The sequence below is a fragment of the Mizuhopecten yessoensis genome, unplaced genomic scaffold (genome assembly GCF_002113885.1).
Source record: "Mizuhopecten yessoensis strain PY_sf001 unplaced genomic scaffold, ASM211388v2 scaffold1689, whole genome shotgun sequence".
Classification (NCBI taxonomy): domain Eukaryota; kingdom Metazoa; phylum Mollusca; class Bivalvia; order Pectinida; family Pectinidae; genus Mizuhopecten; species Mizuhopecten yessoensis.
This window is the reverse complement of record NW_018404172.1, coordinates 402,174-422,627: the sequence shown is the minus strand read 5'-3', so window position 1 is coordinate 422,627 and position 20,454 is coordinate 402,174. Positions and strand designations below refer to the sequence as shown.

General features: G+C 39.7%; 1 protein-coding gene across 1 annotated transcript in view; it reads left to right on the top strand.

Annotated features, from left to right (window-relative positions):
• The first annotated feature begins 15,157 nt into the window (after positions 1 to 15,157).
• Positions 15,158 to 20,454, top strand: part of LOC110466688 (xanthine dehydrogenase-like) — an 80,387-nt gene continuing 75,090 nt past the window's right edge. Inside the window, exons 1-2 of the mRNA XM_021523371.1 lie at positions 15,158 to 15,294; positions 17,356 to 17,495. Coding sequence (XP_021379046.1) covers positions 15,239 to 15,294; positions 17,356 to 17,495 — 196 coding nt within the window. The 5' untranslated portion in view covers positions 15,158 to 15,238. The remainder of the gene's footprint in view (positions 15,295 to 17,355; positions 17,496 to 20,454) is intronic.

Below are 20,454 nucleotides of genomic sequence, written 5' to 3'. Positions count from 1 at the left end.
TGAGCTGAGAGGATAATCCATCGTCACTGAGCTGAGAGGATAATCCATCGTCACTGAGCTGAGAGGATAATCCATCGTCACTGAGCTGAGAGGATAATCCATCGTCACTGAGCTGAGAGGATAATCCATCGTCATTGAGCTGAGAGGATAATCCATCGTCACTGAGCTGAGAGGATAAGCCAATATCAGTTGACCTAAGAGAATGATCCAGTTTCACTAAGCTAAGAAGAAGGCTATTGTTTTTCAGCTGATAGGATTATAGCTTAACTGAGTGGAGAATCTGCCTTCCAGAGAGGATATGATGATAAGAAGACCTACACTAGAACTGACTACATTCCACCAGCATCCATTTTACTTGTCACTTTGACTTCTGTTGTAGGTTTTACACTGTACTGCACTCAGAATGTTTTGTCATTTTTGGATTATTTCAAACTATTTACATTGTTTTCAAGAAACGAAATTCACCTTTTATCATGACCAATAGCATTCCACGACTTCATATAAATGCTATCATATTTCTGTGTAAAACATATTTCATTTCATTTGTATTTAACAGAAAAGAGAAAAGACAAGAATTGAAACCTTAAAAAATAAATCACATCTATTTACTGTTTTAAGTGAATTTGAGATTAGTAAGGCTTCCAATCATACTAGTTCTTTCTCCTTTAGGGGAACCTATTGCTAAAAGTACATGTCCATAACTTTCAAAATATAACCATACATATGGACTTGTTTTACCTTCATGTAAGCATAGTTATGGACTAGTTTCTCCATCACACAGGCATGTATATCCAGTCTCGACTTGCTACAGCCTGTATTCTATTTGTGGAAAAGTGTAACAATATGTTTTACGATTTGTAATTCTGGGTTTGGGGGGGGGGGGGGTTTTTATTTTTAAAGTTATTTCAAATCTGTTCATTCTGGCATTATTGAACCAATTCAGTAAATTGCCTGTTATAAGTGACTATAATGTGTTAGTGTGAGAACTGGAGGTGCACTGAATGTAGTGTCCCTGTCCACACAGTTGGAATGGCTGATAAGGGCAGGGTTCTGGGCAGGGTTTTCAAAAGACACTCAAAAGTATGTTTTTGACCCAAAATGCACTTTGAATCTAGGTTTGAAAGGACCTGTCTTTCTGACATGTGTTTTGACCCTCCAAATTTTAGGGAAAGTGTTATTTGACTTCTAAGTGTCTAAATGTCTAAAAGTCTACTGAAAGCCCTGCTTGGGCTCTTTGCCTCTCTGTTGTAATGGTGATTTCATGCAAGCTTGTCCCTACCGAAGGTCAAAATTTCAAAAATCAAGTTCATCATTTCTCAAACTGAAAGTTGGTAGATAATTGCTGTTCAGCAGTCAACTTTACCTCTACAATCAAACTTTGTTTACAACTGGGCCAGTTTACATAACTGTTTACTATGTGTATTTATCAAATAAGTTGTTTTAAAGATTTTAAGCATATGTTAACTTTTAAGATAATCATAGATCAGAGATTATTCATAGTATGTAATCTTCATTGTGATGCTAAAAGACTTAACAGTCACAAACGACCACTGACATGATGTTCTCAGACCTTTGAAAAGTCAAAGTTCATGGCTATACTCAAAAATGTGTTATTTATTTAATAGTGTGCTAGAATTTTGTTTAGATCAATTGTTTATTTCTGGTTGAAATTACAATGTCTTCTTAATCGTGCTTTAAGCCTGTGATAATTGTTTACTAGAACTACCCTTTAAAGGTTTGTGATATGCACAACAAAATAAAGACCAGTCGTACACTGTACATAGATAACCAAGGAAAGCACGATGTCAAGATATTTCCAGAATTTGAGATTATATGTTGTCCACAAACATTTTCATTCAAGGGATCACAATATTGGAAAAGATTATATGAATTCAGGAAGTTTTGTTTCATTTATGAAAAAGGATTGCAGTTCCAGCTAAATAAGTTTAACATGATTTGTAGTGCTTTATATATATTAATTTGAGTATTCACCCTTTCACCCCTATGTAACTTTAGTAGACACTATCATGCATTGATATGGACAAGTCCATTATGGTGTACAGCGGTGAAAGGGTTGATGATAGAAGCTTGTCCAGTGCTACTGTAACCCAATGTTAGTGACGTGTTACCCTATTTGTGGTTGTGATATACCCTTCATGTGCAATCTACCCAATACTGAGAAACGGACATTTATTTATTATTTACCCACACAACTTACCTTGATGTATTGGTACCTGTACAACTGTGTGTCGGGACTACTTTTGTGTACAGGTATATGGACATTAATATTATTGTGAGACTTTCACTTTTATTTTAGTTATTAAAATATTTCAATTTAGCTTGATATCTTGTTCCTTTTGTTATGCTGAAGTGGTTTTGGGATGCTGAAGTGGTTTTGGGGAAAAACTGATCTTCATTGTAAACACACTGATCCATAATATAGATTTCTTTTTAATCAATAATACTAATTCAGAAGGTCTATTTAAAAACAAAAGTGGCAAGAATTCATATGTCAGACTTTTATAGGAATGACCAGTTATCACCGTCATAAATAGTTAATTTGTGCAAACGAACAACATCAGCACTCAATTTCTTTAAATATTCAAGTTAAGACAGGCATTCGTGAGTTACTGTATCCAACCTAATGAACACCCTGGGTGTGGTATCCAACCTAATGAACACCCTGGGTGTGGTATCCAACCTAATGAACACCCAGGGTATGGTATACAACCTAATGAACACCCTGGGTGTGGTATTCAACCTAATGGACACCCTGGGTGTGGTATCCAACCTAATGAACACCCTGGGTGTGGTATCCAACCTAATGAGCACACTGGGTGTGGTATACAACCTAATGAACACCCTGGGTGTGGTATCCAACCTAATGAACACCCTGGGTGTGGTATCCAACCTAATGAACACCCTGGGTGTGGTATCCAACCTAATGAACACACTGGGTGTGGTATACAACCTAATGAACAAACACCCCGGGCGTATAACAATTGAGGGAAATAAAAATTAGTGTATGACATTCTAAAATTCTCTTTAAATAGCCATAATATTTCAGAGTGTAAATTATTATAAAAGGGATAGGAAGATCTGACCAGAAAATAGGTTAGAGTATGCTTGCAAGGAATGTGATGCTTATTAGGCTGAACATGATACAGCCATATTGATTTTCACTATCTCTCCTATAGATGAATATGATGTGTCCAACATATAGTATTTTCTCCCACCTCTACATATAGTCCTTTCTCCCACCTCTACATATAGTCCTTTCTCTCACCTCTACATATAGTCCTTTCTCTCCCCTCTACATATAGTCCTTTCTCCTTATTAGGCTGAACATGATACAGCCATATTGATTTTCACTATCTCTCCTATAGATGAATATGATGTGTCCAACATATAGTATTTTCTCCCACCTCTGCATATAGTCCTTTCTCCCATCTCTACATATAGTCCTTTCTCTCCCCTCTACATATAGTCCTTTCTCCCGCCTCTACATATAGTATTTTCTCCCACCTCTACATCTAGTCCTTTTTCCCACCTCTACATATAGTCCTTTCTCTCACCTCTACATATAGTCCTTCCTCCCACCTCTACATATAGTCCTTTCTCTCACCTCTACATATAGTATTTTCTCCCACCTCTACATATAGTCCTTTTTCCCACCTCTACATATAGTCCTTTCTCCCACCTCTACATATAGTCCTTTCTCTCACCTCTACATATAGTCCTTTCTCCCACCTCTACATGTAGTCCTTTCTCCCACCTCTACATATAGTCCTTTCTCCCACCTCTACATATAGTCCTTTCTCCCACCTCTACATATAGTCCTTTCTCCCACCTCTACATATAGTCCTTTCTCCCACCTCTACATATAGTCCTTTCTCCCACCTCTACATATAGTCCTTTCTCCCACCTCTACATATAGTCCTTTCTCCCACCTCTACATATAGTCCTTTCTCCCACCTCTACATATAGTCCTTTCTCCCACCTCTACATATAGTCCTTTCTCCCACCTCTACATATAGTCCTTTCTCTCACCTCTACATATAGTCCTTTCTCCCACCTCTACATATAGTCCTTTTGTCCCACCTCTACATATAGTCCTTTCTCCCACCTCTACATATAGTCCTTTCTCTCACCTCTACATATAGTCCTTTCTCCCACCTCTACATATAGTTCTTTCTCCCACCTCTACATATAGTCATTTCTCCCACCTCTACATATGCAAGGTTACTAAAGTATCATTATTGTAATTTGTGGGTATGTGGGATATGGATACTCTACCTTCCAGTGCAGAATTTAGGTCAGAGCCGAGGCTCTACTGAGGTTCTGACACCAAATCCTTCCCCGGAGGTTAGAATTTCCATATCCCATATACCTATAAATGGATACATGGTTAAACTACCTGTACCTGAGGGTGTAGAATTTGGTTCTGTAGATTCTGCACCCAACGGTTAATATTCCTTAATCCTACATTATGATTGTCTCTTTTTAAAACACCACATAGAAAAATGTGAATGCCACATTGTTTACGCAGAATTGGGTATCCCATAGCAACTACAAACTTGACTATTAGAGAATGACGGCTAGGGCTACCAAAAAGTACTAAACTTTACAATTTTTATGAATATTCATTTATTCATGATTATACATATGAAATAAATCACTTTGATAATTTATATATTGTATAATAAAAAATGTAAATATCAAACACGAATTATCACAAAATTGCACCGGAAAGTAACACTGAATAAGACGTTTTTCAATAAAAAGCATTGTAATACATGTCCTATATTAAAGGTGTACATTATATTCATGATTATCAATATAAAGCATTTTACTTATGTATTGCATAAAAATATGCAATCAACATCATAACGACCAATAACAAGGATTAATACATTGCTATAATTAAAGATTTATGATACATGTTGTTTTAAACCAAGTTCTAGATAATTAGCCTTGGCAGAGAGCAATGTGGTGATAAGTTTCCAAACGCAAGTTTTGGAAGAACTATGGGAAACATGCTTTCTGAGAATAGTGATACCAATATCTGTCAAAATACCAAATGGGCAAATGGCACATGTTTCTTAGATCAATCCCAAAATTGAACATCAAGAACTTTGAAGCAAGGGCAATAAACCTATGTAATCTGAGAAAGCTCTCTCCGTTATTTTCCAACAAAAAGTGATAACCAACTTTAAACTGTAATAATCCAAGGTTTTTACCTGGTAGCATTTTTCTTTGCCATCAAATCAAAAATTGAACACATACCCAGGTACATCTAAAAACCAAAGGTAACCTACTTTGAAATTTGAGAAAGCATATTTCATAAAACTGTAAATCAAATTGTAACAAGGCATTACAAACGGTACAAATCCTGTTGCATATAGTTCAAGATAACAAATCCAACCCTACCTTGTAACAACGCACAAGAGCAACTTGGCATCCTCCGATATCTTTTTAACAATTACTAGTCTTCCTATTAGAAAAAGTACAGTTCTTACACCTAGACCTTAGAGACTTACTGAGCGGTAAGGTGTACATGTTCTGTCCAAATGTTCTTACATTTAGACTTGGAACAATTACTTAGTGGGAAGTATGTGTTTTGTCCGATTTCTTGTCTGGCAGCTTCTGCTGCATGCTTGAAGGCAAACAGGGCAGAACAGCTCATACAGAGGGGAGGCTCACCACTCGCTGGAACAAAAACTCTTTATCATATCATATAGCACAAACATCAAATGTACAGACTTGATTGTTGAGAGATACCCAGGTATTCACTTTATATGTATCTAATATACCAGTGTAGGCACAAATTACCTTTAAAACTAGAGTATGGTATGGTGCCTATCGTCCTTTTGATCAGAGGTAAGAGGTAACCTCCTAAGTCTACTTGTATAAAACAAACCTTTTAATCTGAGAACCTCTAATGGGCAAGGTGCACTCTTTAGGAGGTGTACCCTGAAGTCTACTTGTATAAAACAAATCTTTTTAGGAAGAAAACTATCCATGAAATTATATTTTCTATTTCCCTTTATTCAGAGACGCATATACTACATTAATATGCTAGCTTTTGTACGTCTTTATAAAAGTTTCATGCGTGGTAAAAGTGATGATCACCTTGCTAGCTTGTGTCATAAGGGTGGTGCCAGCCTAACATTATCCACCAAGTCTTGTGACGATCTGGTGCCGAGTTACCGTATACGTACCTTGACTTGAATTATCGGTAACAAAAGGGAAAGACTAATGCATGACCAGACTGAGATTCGAACCCTCGATCAGAACTCTAGCTAGTCGGACGCTCTATCAATTGAGCTATCTGGCCGTGGATGGTCGACTAAGCCCGGTTCCGTTACATTCCTCCCTCTTTTTCTAAGTCTTCGCCCCCGAATTTAAATATTTACAACCTACAACACCGCAAACAAGAGACGACAAAGCCACGGCTCGGCCAGACTGGGATTCTTACCCGAAACCCCACGAACTCTAGACGGACGCTCTACCAATTGAGCTACCTGATCGCCGGCGAACATGTGTGTTTATGGTGATCGTTATGTGTGTTGATGGCCACAATTATCTTAGTTGAGTATTGATACGGTACTTAATAGACACATTTTAACTCGTTATTAATATCTACTCGTCTAATTGTTGAAGAAAAATAAAGAAAACTTACAGGTTCTACGCATCTCTCCTTTTTCAAATGTAGTTCACACCAATTTGGATTTCACTCTTTTCGGACTCTGACATCACTGATGAGTTTTAGAAGGACGAAACAGCCGTATGGTGCAGTGTAATTCATTGTTTTGTGAATGCTGTACAAATATAACTCAGTCCCTTGTGTGTGTCTTACCTAGATTCATCGTTCTAAGGAGATATTGATCTTGTCTTAATCTAACACATGTTGTAACGATGATAGATATCCCAACCTTGACTTAATCTAACACGTGTTGTACCTATGATAGATACCCCGACATTGACTTTATCTAACACGTGTTGTAACGATGATAGATACCTCGACATTGACTTAATCTAACACGTGTTGTAACGATGATAGATATCCCAACCTTGACTTTATCTAACACGTGTTGTAACGATGATGGATACCTCGACATTGACTTTATCTAACACGTGTTGTACCGATGATAGATACCCCGACATTGACTTTATCTAACACGTGTTGTACCGATGATAGATGCCTCGACCTTGACTTTATCTAACACGTGTTGTAACGATGATAGATACCCTGATATTGACTTTATCTAACACATGTTGTAACGATGATAGATACCTCGACATTGACTTTATATAACACGTGTTGTACCTATGATAGATATCCCAACCTTGACTTTAACTAACACGTGTTGTAACGATGATGGATACCCCGATATTGACTTTATCTAACACGTGTTGTAACGATGATAGATACCCCGACATTGACTTTATCTAACACATGTTGTAACGATGATAGATACCTCGACATTGACTTTATCTGACACGTGTTGTAACGATGATAGATATCCCAACCTTGACTTTATCTAACACGTGTTGTAACTATGATGGATACCTCGACATTGACTTTATCTAACACGTGTTGTAACGATGATAGATACCTCGACATTGACTTTAACTAACACGTGTTGTACCTATGATAGATATCCCAACCTTGACTTTAACTAACATGTGTTGTTACGATGATAGATACCCCGTGTTGTAACTATGATGGATACCTCGACATTGACTTTATATACCTCGACATTGACTTTATCTAACACGTGTTGCAACGATGATAGATACATCGACATTGACTTTAACTAACCTGTGTTGTACCTATGATAGATATCCCAACCTTGACTTTATCTAACACGTGTTGTAACGATGATATATACCCCGACAATGACTTTATCTAACACGTGTTGTAACGATGATGGATATCTCGACCTTGACTTTATCTAACATGTGTTGTAACGATGATAGATACCCCGACATTGACTTTATCTAACATGTGTTGTTACGATGATAGATACCCCGACCTTGACTTTATCTAACACGTGTTGTAACGATGATAGATACCCCGACCTTGACTTTATCTAATACGTGTTGTAACGATGATGGATACCTCGACCTTGACTTTATCTAACACATGTTGTAACGATGATAGATATCCCAACCTAGACTTTATCTAACACGTGTTGTAACGATGATGGATACCTCGACCTTGACTTTATCTGACACGTGTTGCAACGATGATAGATATCCAGTATCAGCAAGGTTCTTACAACACGTGTTAGAAAAAGACAAGGTCGAGGTCTCCCTCATCGTTACAACACGTTTTAGATAAAGTCAATGTTGAGGTATCTATCATCGTTAAAACACGTGTTAGATAAAGACAATGTCGTGGTATCTACCATAGGTACAACACGTGTTATATAAAGTCAAGGTTGGGATATCTATCTTCGTTACAACACGTGTTATATAAAGTCAAGGTCGGGCTATCTAACATCGTTACAACACGTGTAAGATAAAGTCAAGGTCGGGCTATCTAACATCGTTACAACACGTGTCACATAAAGTCACGGTCGAGGTATCCATCATAGCTACAACACGTGTTAGATGAAGTCGAGGTTGGGATATCTATCTTCGTTACAACACGTGTTAAATAAAGTCAAGGTTGGGATCTCTATCATCGTTACAACTCGTATTAGATAAAGTCAAGGTGGGGGTATTTATCATCGTTACAACACGGGTTAGATAAAGTCAATGTCGTGGTATCTATCAAAGGTACAACACGTGTTATATAAAGTCAAGGTCGGGGTATCTTTCATCGTTACAACACGTGCTAGATAAAATCAAGGTCGAGATATCCATCATAGTTAAAACACGGGGAATCTATCATCGGTACAACCCGTGTTAGATAAAGTCAAAGTCGAGGTATCTATCATGGGTACAACACGTGTGAGATAAAGTCAATGTCGGGGTATAAAGTCAAGGTCGAGGTAGCCATCATCGTTACAACACGTATTGGATAAAGTCAAGGTCGAGGCATCCATCATCGTTACAACGCGTGTTAGATAAAGTCAAAGTCGAGCTATCTATCATCGGTACACCACGTGTTAGATAAAGTCTAGGTTGAAATATCTATCATCGTTACATCAAGTGTTAGATAAAGTCAACGTCGGGGTATCGATCATCGGTACAACACGTGTTAGATAAAGTCTAGGTTGGGATATCTATCTTCGTTACAACACGTGTTATATAAAGTCAAGGTCGGGGTATCTTTCATCGTTACAACACGTATTATATAAAGTCAAGGTCGGGGTATCTATCATCGGTATAACATGTGTTAGATAAACTCAATGTCGAGGTATCTATCATCGGTACAACCCGTGTTAGATAAAGTCAGGTATCCATCATCGTTACGGCACGTGTTAGATAAAGTCTCGGTTGGGATATCTATCACAACACGTGTTAGATAAAGTCTAGGTTGAAATATCTATCATCGTTACAAAGATAAAGTCAAGGTCGGGGTATCTATCAGTCAAGGTCGAGGTATCTATCATGGGTACAACACGTGTGAGATAAAGTCAATGTCGGGGTATGTATCATCGTTACAACACGTGTAAGATAAAGTCAAGGTCGGGCTATCTAACATCGTTACAACACGTGGTAGATAAAGTCAATGTCGGGGTATCTATAGATAAAGTCAAGGTCGGTGTATCTATCATCGGTACAACACGTGGTAGATAAAGTCAACGTCGGGGTATCGATCATCGGTACAACACGTGATAGATAAAGGCAAAGTCGAGTAATCTATCATCGTTACAACTCGTATTAGATAAAGTCAAATCCATCATATTTACAACACGTGTTAGACAAAGTCAAGGTCGAGGTATCCATAATCGTTACAACACGTGCTAGATAAAATCAAGGTCGAGATATCCATCATCTCGTTACAACACGTGTTATATAAAGTCAATGTCGAGACATCCATCAACGTTACAACACGTGTTAGCTAAAGTCAAGGTCGAGGTAGCCATCATAGTTACAACACGGGGTATCTATCATCGGAACAACACGTGTTAGATAAAGTCAACGTCGAGGTATCTAGCATCGTTATAACACATGGTAGATAAGGTCAAGGTCGAGGTATCCATAATCGTTACAACACGTATTATATAAAGTCAAGGTCGGGCTATCTAACATCGTTACAACACGTGTAAGATAAAGTCAAGGTTGAGAGATCTATCATCGTTACAACTCGTATTAGATAAAGTCAAGGCTGAAGTATCCATCATCGTTACGGCACGTGTTAGATAAAGTCTAGGTCGGGGTATCTATCAGTCAAGGTCGAGGTATCCCTCATCGTTACAACACGTTTTAGATAAAGTCAATGTCGGGTTATCTATCATCGGTACACCACGTGTTAGATAAAGTCTCGGTTGGGATATCTATCAGCGTTACAACACGTGTCCGATAAAGTCAAGGTCGAAGTATCCATCATCGTTACGGCACGTGTTAGATAAAGTCTCGGTTGGGATATCTATCAGCGTTACAACACGTGTCACATAAAGTCACGGTCGAGGTATCCATCAGCGTAAGAACACGTGTTATTACGCTGATAGATACCTTGACCTTGACTTTATCTAACAAGTGTTGTAACGATGATGATACCTCGACCTTGACCTTATCTAACATGTGTTATAACGATGATAGATACCTCAACATTGACTTTATCTAACACGTGTTGTACCGATGATAGATACCTCGACTTTGACTTTATCTAACACGTGTTGTACCTATGATAGATACCACGACATTGACTTTATCTAACACGTGTTGTACCGATGATAGATACCTCGACTTTGACTTTATCTAACACGTGTTGTAACGATGATAGATACCTCGACATTGACTTTATCTAACATGTGTTGTAACGATGATAGATACCTCGACCTTGACTTTATCTGACACGGGTTGTAACGATGATAGATACCTCGACATTGACTCGATCTCACACGTGTTGTAATGTAATCGATGCCTCGAACTTGACTTTATCGAACACGTGTTTTAAGGGCGTCGGTACCTTTGACCTTAAGCTTATTTACCACGTAATGTATGCACTGTATTACATGTTTTCAGCGCGGCGGTGACTTCGTCCAGCATGCGTTGTATATCAAATGTGTTTTGAAGGTGATGATTACGAAAAGTTATAGAGAGAGAGTTTTCTTTGGGAACGACAATTTGTTATTTTTTATTGCTGTATTTACCTTTCACAAATAGTTAAATAAATAATTAAATCCATATAGCTAAAACCCTATCATACACGTATCCTGATTGTCGTGTCCATCTGCACCCCTGGAATATGTCATAGCAAAAATTGAATAAAACCTGACCAATATAGACTGATGCCTGTCCTTTGAAGATTTCAAAGGAGAGACACCCGACTTCAAAGCCTGTCAATTTTTACCGTTACGTGACCGCGAGATTCTTTTAAAGTTTATCAAAGGATCGAACTAGTCTTCTTGTCTCATCAACAAGGTGGCACACGCTGAGCCTTCAATTTTGCAATGACATTCCAGGGGTGTAGAGAGCGAAAGTGAGCGTAACCCCTGGATATCGAGGATGTATCGTGTCAGACATACCACGTAACTTTTGCGTCCTGTGTATTCTAACCACCATGTCATACTAGCATACTATCGATTCATACAAACTAACTACATACACCTGATTATGATGACAACATAGTCAAGAAGTCCAATTTCGCTCTCAGATGTGTTGTCTTTAAAAGTAAGGAATGCATTTACCCCTCGATAACCTATACCGCCTAAGATTGAATCAAGGGCAATCTAATAAGTACCGTGAGTGTTTAGTAACTAAGGAAAATTAGAACGATCACAGGATATTCTGAAATTATCAATCAATAGCCATAATAGACGTTTTTCAATCAGATTGTAAACGATTTTGAAAGGAGAGGACGTTCTGACCTGGGAGTGCAGGATGAGTAGTATTATAGAAGCTTAATGTGTAGAACGATATGACAAGGATGCAATCTGCATATAGCGTTATCGGAAATAGATGTAGTGTTATCTGATCTACATATAACAATACTAGCCACAAATGGAAAAAAAACCCACATTGGACCTTAAAGGTACGGTTCCCATAACCTGACCAGGACAAAGCATAATGTTTCGATGACCATGCACTATCTTACAACAAGTGGCGACAATAGCATGGGCCGAGAGTCAGTGAATATCAGTGTAACGTATTGTATTATAAGTGATGATGGCATTACTGAATATAGACATAGGGGGCATATTCGATAAGGAAATGGTTTAGATAAAGTTTAGCGTCAAATAAAATACCATGTAAAATGTGATGAAGTTATTTTTTGCAGACGTAATCCGTATGAGTTACATTTTACATAATTACATTTAATCGAAATTTGAGTAAAATAATAAAATAGGATTGTTAAGGCGTTGACCTACTTCCTGCCGATCTCACTATTTACCCATGTTATAATCAGTGGAAAAATACATATGCACGTAATCAAAATGAAAGAGGTAGCACTCACGTAGTTAAAAATCAATAAAGCAAATTACCAAGTGTAATGAAGAAAATGATTAAAACCTGAGGTTCGTTGTTATCCAAAACTCAAGTTTCATCAGTTATGCCCCTTCAGTAAGTGTTTTGTAATGATATTTAATAACGCAGTAGTCCTATAAATCATGAGATAAAAAAATATAACCCTTTATGTAAATGAAGTTTTGAGCTAGACGGTCGATAGGTGTATCAAACAGATATAAAACGTGACCCGGTCCGGTGACTGTGCTATCAGTAGTGATGCGCAGTAGTCATGTCCTAGATGTAAGATAGGTTTTAGATCAGGTCGCAGTACTTAATGACCAACCTTGTATTGCATGATGGTGTAGACAAAGATCAGGGCAGCCACCAAACTCCATGCTAGTTTAAGTCAATGACTTATTAATTAGTCACCACGCTTACAACACATGTGAGATAATGAGAACGTTATTACCACTTTACAACATAATTGATTTAAAATCAAAGTCGAGGCCGCCACTGAGTGTAAAATCAGCCACCAAACTGTCGTACAACGCATGTTAGACAAAGTCAATGTCATTGTTAAGGCAGCCCACACCATTACACCACATGTTAGACAAGGTCAATGTCATTGTTAAGGCAGTCACCACCCTTACAACACATGTTAGACAAGGTCAATGTCATTGTCAAGGCAGTCACCACCCTTACAGCACATGTTAGACAAGGTCAATGTCATTGTTAAGGCAGTCACCGCCCTTACAACACATGTTAGACAAGGCCAATGTCATTGTTAAGGCAGTCACCACCCTTACAACCCATGTTAGACAAGGCCAATGTCATTGTTAAGGCAGTCCCCACCCTTACAACACATGTAAGACAAGGTCAATGTCGTTGTTAAGGCAGTCACCACCCTTACAACCCATGTTAGACAAGGCCAATGTCATTGTTAAGGCAGTCACCAACCTTACAACACATGTTAGACAAGGTCAATGTCATTGTCAAGGCAGTCACCACCCTTACAGCACATGTTGGACAAGGTCAATGTCATTGTCAAGGCAACCACCACCCTTACAACACATGTTAGACAAGGTCAATGTCATTGTTAAGGCAGTCACCACCCCTACAACACATGTTAGACAAGGGCAATGTCATTGTCAAGGCAGTCACCACCCTTACAGCACATGTTAGACAAGGTCAATGTCATTGTCAAGGCAGCCACCTCCCTTACGACACATGTTAGACAAGGTCAATGTCATTGTTAAGGCAGCCACCACCCTTACACAATGTTTGATAAGGTCAATGTCATTGTTAAGGCAGCCACCACCCTTACACCATGTTAGACAAGGTCAATGTAATTGTCAAGGCAACCACCACCCTTACAACACATGTTAGACAAGGTCGATGTCATTGTTAAGGCAGCCATCACCCTTACAACACATGTTAGACAAGGTCAATGTCATTGTCAAGGCAGACACCACCCTTACACCATGTTTGACAAGGTCAATGTCATTGTTAAGGCAGCCACCACCCTTACAACACATGTTAGACAAGGTCAATGTCATTGTTAAGTCAGCCACCTACCTTACAACACATGTTAGACAAGGTCAACGTCATTGTCAAGTCAGCCACCACCCTTACACCATGTTAGACAAGGTCAACGTCATTGTTAAGGCAGCCACCACCCTTACAACACATGTTAGACAAGGTCAATGTCATTGTCAAGGCAGCCACCACCCTTATGACACATGTTAGACAAGGTCAATGTCATTGTCAAGGCAACCACCACCCTTACAACACATGTTAGACAAGGTCAATGTCATTGTCAAGGCAGCTACCAACCTTACAACACATGTTAGACAAGGTCAATGTCATTGTCAAGGCAACCACCCCCCTAACAACACATGTTAGACAAAATCAATGTCATTGTCAAGGCAGCCACCACCCTTACAACACATGTTAGACAAGATCAATGTCCACCCTTACAACACATGTTAAAAGGTCAAGGTGACCATTACATCCGTTAAACCAATGTTAGAAAATATCAAGGTCAAGGCAGCTATCTGCTGTTTTGTGTTTGTTAGGGTCGAGGTCAGGGTTTATCATTTATAACACTTGTTAGTTATATGGAACTGTGGAATTTAAACCATATGATGGGCTTTTTATATTACATAATTTCCCGTCATATAAACAATATCGTGTTCTGCAAATAAATGATACATTCATTTTGTAAAGTTTATTGATAAAATAATGTTTTAAATTAACGTTGAGACTGGCTACCTTAATGAAAAATAGCCATCGTGAGTGCCACGGAATTAGATTAGTCCGTGGTTAGGCTGAACTGTTTTAATTAATTACAAAGTTTCCATATTTCAATGTAATCCATTTCCATGTCTCAAAATTCTAAAATTTGATACATTTTTATAGGTCATGTATTTTTCTTAGGATTGTTAATAATATTGACAGAAAATATCCCAATATATAATCATATAAACACACGGAAAGCTTGTCATACCTTGAAACTTATTGCACTTCGCTTCTCCAGATTTTTTATATCACCGATCGCGAGGATAATCCTAGAAAGTATCCGAATGCTTTCACGTGACACCCACAACAAACAGACTGCCTTGCAGCCTTCAGCGTTTGAAGCTGCCAGCAGAAGACGCCTTTTACGAAGATGTCAGCTCAAACCAAATTGGGGAGTTCGGTGCAGTGTCCTGTGTGTCATGTCAGGTACTAAATTAATGGTGTAATTAACTTGTTAGGGCGCTTCATTACACCTGTACAAAGCACAGGTACTCGTCTGTTTATATTATGGGTGTATTGACAGATGAATGGGGTGACCCAAATGAGTGTCCAGGGAGTTTTTCTTGCGCCCAGGAATTCGTAATTTAACTTTTTTTACTTTTTTCTTCTGATTCATAAATATTATACACTTACCTAGTGCCTAGTTGTATGCAGAATTTAATGTTGATCGTAGAAGTAGAAAGATAAATAAGAGGAATGAGTGTCCAGAGAGATATCCACGCGCCAAGGTATTCGTTCATCGATTGTTTTCCTTTTTTTCTCCTAGTTCATAAAAAGTATACACTTTTCTAGGTTTGCAAAATTTCAGGTCGATCTTAACAGTAGAAACACGGACTTAGATAATCTAATTCCGTGGTAGAAAGTACCGAAATACATCGATAAATAAATATTATATTTACGAGGGAGGATAGTCTGAATTATTCTGCGTTTTATCGACTTTTTTCATATCGTTCTGTCGTCGATTAACCATTAACGATGTTAATCCATGACAGACTGATATGAAAAAGTTGATAAAACGTCAGAATAATTTGGACTAGAGGGAGGAATGAGTGTCCAGGGAGGAATGAGTGTCCAGGTAGGTTTTTGCGCGGCCAGGAGTTCAATGATAGATTTTTTTACTTTTTGTCTTCTGATAAATAAATCATATTCAATTACCTAGGCATGTGCAAAATTTTAGCTCGATCGTAATAGTGCAAAGCACAGGGGCAAGGCTCGCTTAATTTGTAATATTAAAAAATAGTGGTCTCCTCTACTAAAAAAACCCCGTATTTTAGTAGAGGAGACCAGGATTTTTAATATTACAAATAAAGCGATCCATGCCCTGTGGTGCAAAGTACCGAAATAGGTCGATAAAAAATGTGCAAGCTATATGAATTAAAGGGAAGTAACTCGCACCTGTAAAACTCTCAGCCGTTTTTATACATAATAAGAATGCTACCAGGCTCTTTGACTCTTCAACTACATAAGAGCCCATTTTATTCATAAATTTATATTTATAACACCATGTAATAAATATTCCTTATCAATAGAATTTGTTTTAATTTTTTTTTTATTATTTCCGTCTCTAATTAATATATTTTCATAGTCATATACAAAAGTAAAAAAAATGATTAACAAATTCCTGTGCGTGCGAAAATCTCCCTGGACACTCATTCCTCCCAAAAAGGCATCTTTATCGATGTATTTCGGTACTTTCTACTGTTACGTTTGACATTAAATTTTGCATACAGCTAGGGAAGTGTATAAATGTATGAATCAGAAGAAAAAAGTAAAATAAGTTAATAACGTATTCCTGCGAAATCCTTCCTGGACACTCCCTGGACACTCATTAGGGTTATCGGATGAGTGAACTAAGTAAGATAGACGACATAAACAAACAGCCTGTACTGTTTCCTGTACCCAGGTCCACAAATGTTTGGATGCGACATTTGTAATGGATAGTTTCATCAAAATTATTTCATTTAGATGTAGTGACCCGCTGTTTATAAATTAATTGAGATAGCTTTCCTGAAATAACAGGCGGTCTCAGCTGGGGTAATTACATAAACTTCACTGTAAACAAAACCTTCAAAACCCTGGTGTACCAGACATCTATCTGTCAAAATGTCCTAGTCTGATGTCGGGACCCAGAAGAAACTTGGGCTATATGAGTTAGGCCTGTACATGCAGGGATCAATTCCATGAATATACACTTTAAAAAGCAATTTACTATTGGGAAGGGTGGGGGATGCAAATGAATGAAGGAAAAGCCATATAGATTTTCCAAAGCTTCAACTAATAAATACCACAAATTGATACTAAATAAGAAAAATATTCGCATGGAGTTTGTCTATCTGTCTTTTAACCTAGAATCTGTGTAACTCTACCTTTAGTTACTGTTAGGCACAATGGTTAATCCCATCTTTTTAGTTGTAGAGAGTTACAAGGTTTGATTTGTAGTCTAGACTGCTGTTATTCTGACTGAGTTTGATATTTCTACCTCCACAGTCATCTACCACAACAGAAAGATGTCAAGAGTGGAGTGTTCGCAGCAACATGTCAGAACTGTGGACACTTCTTCAAATTCAAGGTGGATTCTGGATTGGCAACAGAGGTGACACTGACTGTCAATGGACAGAAATACACAGGTATACTCAGGGCTTAATTGGTTATAGTTACATGAGGAATGAAAATTTAACCTAGTATCTATGTAGATGATGAAGTCTGGATTAAGGAATGGCAGTGTGGAGATGGAGGTAGTGGGTTTAATAGTGGGGATACAGTTGGTGACGCTATGAGAGGAGATGGAGGTGTTTGGGTTAAGAGTGGGGATACAGTTGGTGACCCTATGAGAGGAGATGGAGGTGGTTGGGGTTAAGAGTGGGGATACAGTTGGTGACCCTATGAGAGGAGATGGAGGTGGTTGGGGTTAAGTGTGGGGGTACAGTTGGTGACTCTATGAGAGGAGATGGAGGTGGTTGGGGTTAAGTGTGGGGATACAGCTATGAGAGGAGATGGAGGTGTTTGGGGTTAAGAGTGGGGAAACAGTTGGTGGCGCTATGAGAGGAGATGGAGACCCTATTAGATGAGATGGAGGGGGGTGGGGTTAAGAGTGGGGAGACAGTTGGTGACGCTATGAGAGGAGATGGTGGTGGTTGGGGTTAAGAGGGGGGAAACAGTTGGTGACTCTATGAGAGGAGATGGGGGTGGTTGGGGTTAAGAGTGGGGATACAGTTGGAGACCCTATTAGATGAGATGGAGGTGGTTTGGGTTAAGAGTAAGGATACAGTTGGTGACCCTATGAGAGGAGATGGAGGTGTTTGGGGTTAAGAGTGGGTATACAGTTGGTGACTCTATGAGAGGAGATGGGGGTGGTTGGGGTTAAGAGTGGGGAAACAGTTGGTGACCCTATGAGAGGAGATGGAGGTGATTGGGGTTAAATGTGGGGATACAGTTGGAGACCCTATGAGATGAGATGGAGGTGGTTTGGGTTTAGAGTAAGGATCCAGTTGGTGACCCTATGAGAGGAGATGGAGGAGTTTGGGGTTAAGAGTGGGGATACAGTTGGGGACCCTATGAGAGGAGATGGAGGTGTTTGGGGTTAAGAGTGGGGATACAGTTGGAGACCCTATGAGATGAGATGGAGGTGGTTTGGGTTTAGAGTGGGGAAACAGTTGGTGACCCTATGAGAGGAGATGGAAGTGGTTGGGGTTAAGAGTGGGGATACAGTTGGAGACCCTATGAGATGAGATGGAGGTGGTTTGGGTTTAGAGTGGGGAAACAGTTGGTGACCCTATGAGAGGAGATGGGGGCGGTTGGGTTTCAGAGTGGGGATACAGTTGGTGACCCTATGAGAAGAGATGGAGGGGGTTGGGGTTAAGAGTGGGGATACAGTTGGGGACCCTATGAGAGGAGATGGAGGTGTTTGGGGTTAAGATGGAGGTGGTTGGGGTTAAGAGTGGGGAGACAGTTGGTGACGCTATGAGAGGAGATGGAGGTGGTTGGTGTTAAGTGGGGGGATACAGTTGGTGACCCTATGAGAGGAGATGGAGGAGTTTGGGGTTAAGAGTGGGGATACAGTTGGGGACTCTATGAGAGGAGATGGAGGTGGTTGGGGTTAAGGGTGGGGATACAGTTGGTGACCCTATGAGAAGAGATGGAGGTGGTTGGGGTTAAGTGTGGGGGTACAGTTGGTGACTCTATGAGAGGAGATGGGGGGGGTTGGGGTTAAGAGTGGGGATACAGTTGGGGACCCTATGAGAGGAGATGGAGGTGTTTGGGGTTAAGATGGAGGTGGTTGGGGTTAAGAGTGGGGAGACAGTTGGTGACGCTATGAGAGGAGATGGAGGTGGTTGGTGTTAAGTGTGGAGATACAGTTGGTGACCCTATGAGAGGAGATGGAGGTGGTTGGGGCTAAGAGTGGGGATACAGTTGGAGACCCTATGAGGTGAGATGGAGGTGGTTGGGGTTAAGAGTGGGGAAACAGTTGGTGACCCTATGAGAGGAGATGGTGGTGGTTGGTGTTAAGAGTGGGGATACAGTTGGAGACCCTATGAGATGAGATGGAGGTGGTTTGGGTTTAGAGTAAGGATCCAGTTGGTGACCCTATGAGAGGAGATGGAGGGGGTTGGGGTTAAGAGTGGGGAAACAGTTGGTGACGCTATGAGAGGAGATGGAGGTGGTTGGTGTTAAGTGTGGAGATACAGTTGGTGACCCTATGAGAGGAGATGGAGGTGATTGGGGTTAAGAGTGGGGAAACAGTTGGTGACTCTATGAGAGGAGATGGAGGTGGGTGGGGTTAAGAGTGGGGATACAGTTGGTGACTCTATGAGAGGAGATGGAGGTGGTTGGTGTTAAGTGTGGGGATACAGTTGGTGACCCTATGAGAGGAGATGGAGGTGTTTGGGGTTAAGAGTGGGGATACAGTTGGTGACCCTATGAGAGGAGATGGAGGTGGTTGGGGTTAAGTGTCGGGAAACAGTTGGGGACCCTATGAGAGGAGATGGAGGTGTTTGGGGTTAAGAGTGAGGATACAGTTGGTGACTCTATGAGAGTAGATGGAGGTGTTTGGTTGTTAAGTGTGGGGATACAGTTGGGGACCCTATGAGAGGAGATGGAGGTGTTTGGGGTTAAGAGTGAGGATACAGTTGGTGACTCTATGAGAGTAGATGGAGGTGTTTGGTTGTTAAGAGTGAGGATACAGTTTGGGACCCTTTGAGAGGAGATGGAGGTGGTTGGTTGTTAAGAGTGGGGATACAGTTGGTGAGGTGATGAGAGGAGATGGTGTTTTGTTTGGGTTAAGATTGAGGTTGGAGGTATTAGAGTTCATGTTGTATGCCAGGAAAGAACTTCAACAACTCCAACAATTTTCTAGCTCACCTTGGGGTCTGTAATGTATAGAACAATTTAAGCGTCGTCCGTTAACATTTTACATTTCAAACTTAAAGTCAAGTTCTGCTGGGCCTATTGAACTGAAAGTTGGTAGGAATGATCGCCTCATGGTCTTGACAAAGTGTTGTTATTTTTCGGGTCGATCAAAAATCCAATATGGCCGCCACGGCCGCCATTTTGAAAACCTATTTCAAACTTAAAGTCAAGTTCTGCTGG